Source organism: Musca domestica, unplaced genomic scaffold (assembly GCF_030504385.1).
Source record: "Musca domestica strain aabys unplaced genomic scaffold, Musca_domestica.polishedcontigs.V.1.1 4, whole genome shotgun sequence".
Classification (NCBI taxonomy): Eukaryota; Metazoa; Arthropoda; class Insecta; order Diptera; family Muscidae; genus Musca; species Musca domestica.
In genome coordinates, this window is record NW_026712328.1 from 115,390 (window position 1) to 117,069 (window position 1,680).

General features: G+C 39.5%; 1 protein-coding gene across 1 annotated transcript; it reads right to left on the bottom strand.

The window, feature by feature from the left end:
- Nucleotides 1-280: 280 nt before the first annotated feature.
- LOC131804166 (uncharacterized) lies at nt 281-652 on the bottom strand. Its single transcript, XM_059126644.1, has one exon. It carries the CDS (start codon nt 650-652, stop codon nt 281-283), a length of 372 nt encoding a protein of 123 aa, XP_058982627.1.
- Nucleotides 653-1,680: the final 1,028 nt, after the last annotated feature.

A 1,680-nucleotide genomic window follows, 5' to 3' on the forward strand; every position in this document is an offset into this window, starting at 1 on the left:
GCAATATAAAAAGGGTTGTGTTCCGACCAATACATAATGAAATAATATATATTAATATTTTGCGATGATTGGAAAGCCTATTATTTCAATTGCTTAGCAGATTATATTCATGATGAAATTGTCGACCCAAATGAATGGGAATAAAATTTGTAAAATTTTATTGAAAAAATTGTGGAAAGATGTTGGATTTTAATTCTAAAAAAAACATGAGAACGTCCACCCCAAAACCTGATAATTCCGGACATTTCGGAACGGAATTAGCCGGAAATAGGACGTTGCCTTAGGACCTAATGTCTTTGCTATGATATGTTCCGGAATGCTTGCCATCTTCATCCTCCAACACGTAGTAGAGATTGCCCAACTTTTCCTTCACTTTGGCCTTGATGAAAACTGGCGAAAGCTTGGCGTTAAAGCTTTTTTCCAGATTACTTTGAGAGAAGTTTCTACGGAATACCGTTTCACCAATATCGATAGCCCGTGGCCTGGTTCGAAGGTTGTAAGCGTGTTGGTTTTTCTCGTATGCCTCTTTTATATACTTACGGAGATTTTGACGTATGAGTTGCAAATGGTCATCCCTTTGCAGATTTATGCTGGGCTCATTTAGGAGCTTTAGGTTTCTCATAAGTTCATAAGAGGAACCGTGAGTTACCATATCAAAACCATAAAGGGCGTGATAGGGGGAACATTTTATTGATTGGTGTATGGTATTTCGGAGTGCGCAACTGATGGAGTTCAAATTTTGATCCCATTGTTTGTGATCTTGTTTTAAGTACGCTCGAATGCCAGCAAGCAGTGAGCGGTTTACACGCTCTGATGCATTTGATTTTGGCGAATAAAGAGCGGTATAAATATGCTTTATGCCAAGGGACGTAAAAAATGCATTTAATTCGTTAGATCGTAATTGACTTCCATTGTCAGAAACGATGTATTCTGGAACACCATATACATGAAATATATGTTTTAATAAATAGTCTTGGATCATATTCGATGTAAATTTGCGTAAAGGGAGAATCCAATGGAATTTGGACATGTGATCCAATACTATTAGTAAGCCAATGTGTCCGGTCTTACTCCGTGGATAAGGTCCTAGAAGGTCGATGTAGAAGCGCTGAAATTGACGAGATGTTAAAACCAATTTTCCCATGGACGGTTTAAGGACCATATTTGGGCGTTTCATGGTCTTGCAGACCTCGCAGTTTCGAATGTAATCACGGACATCTCGAACCATTGCAGGCCAGAAAAAGTTTCGTCTGAGTAGCTCAAGAGTTTTAGTCATGCCTCCGTGAGACGCAACGGGAACATCGTGAGCTTTAAATATTGTCTCTTTTCTGAGCTGGGAGGAACCCAAAGCTTCCGAGATAAATTTTCTTGGGTTTCATCACCGGTGTAGTGTTCTGTACGATAGTACACGAATTTATCAATTACCTTGATATCAGGATATTGGGCTTCATTTTCCTTAATACGTCTTTTTAAATCATTGTATTCCAAATCATTGTCAAACTGTGAGTCCAAGTCAATTCCGGGGTCAGAAAGGTCAATGCTGCAAACTTCGTTTTCGGGAATTCGGGAAAGGGCATCGGGGACCACATGATCACTTCCTCTTCTGTGACTAAAAGAAAATTTGTATGGTTGTAGCTTAAAAACCCAGCGAGCGAGTCTACCGCTCAAATCGGGTTGTCT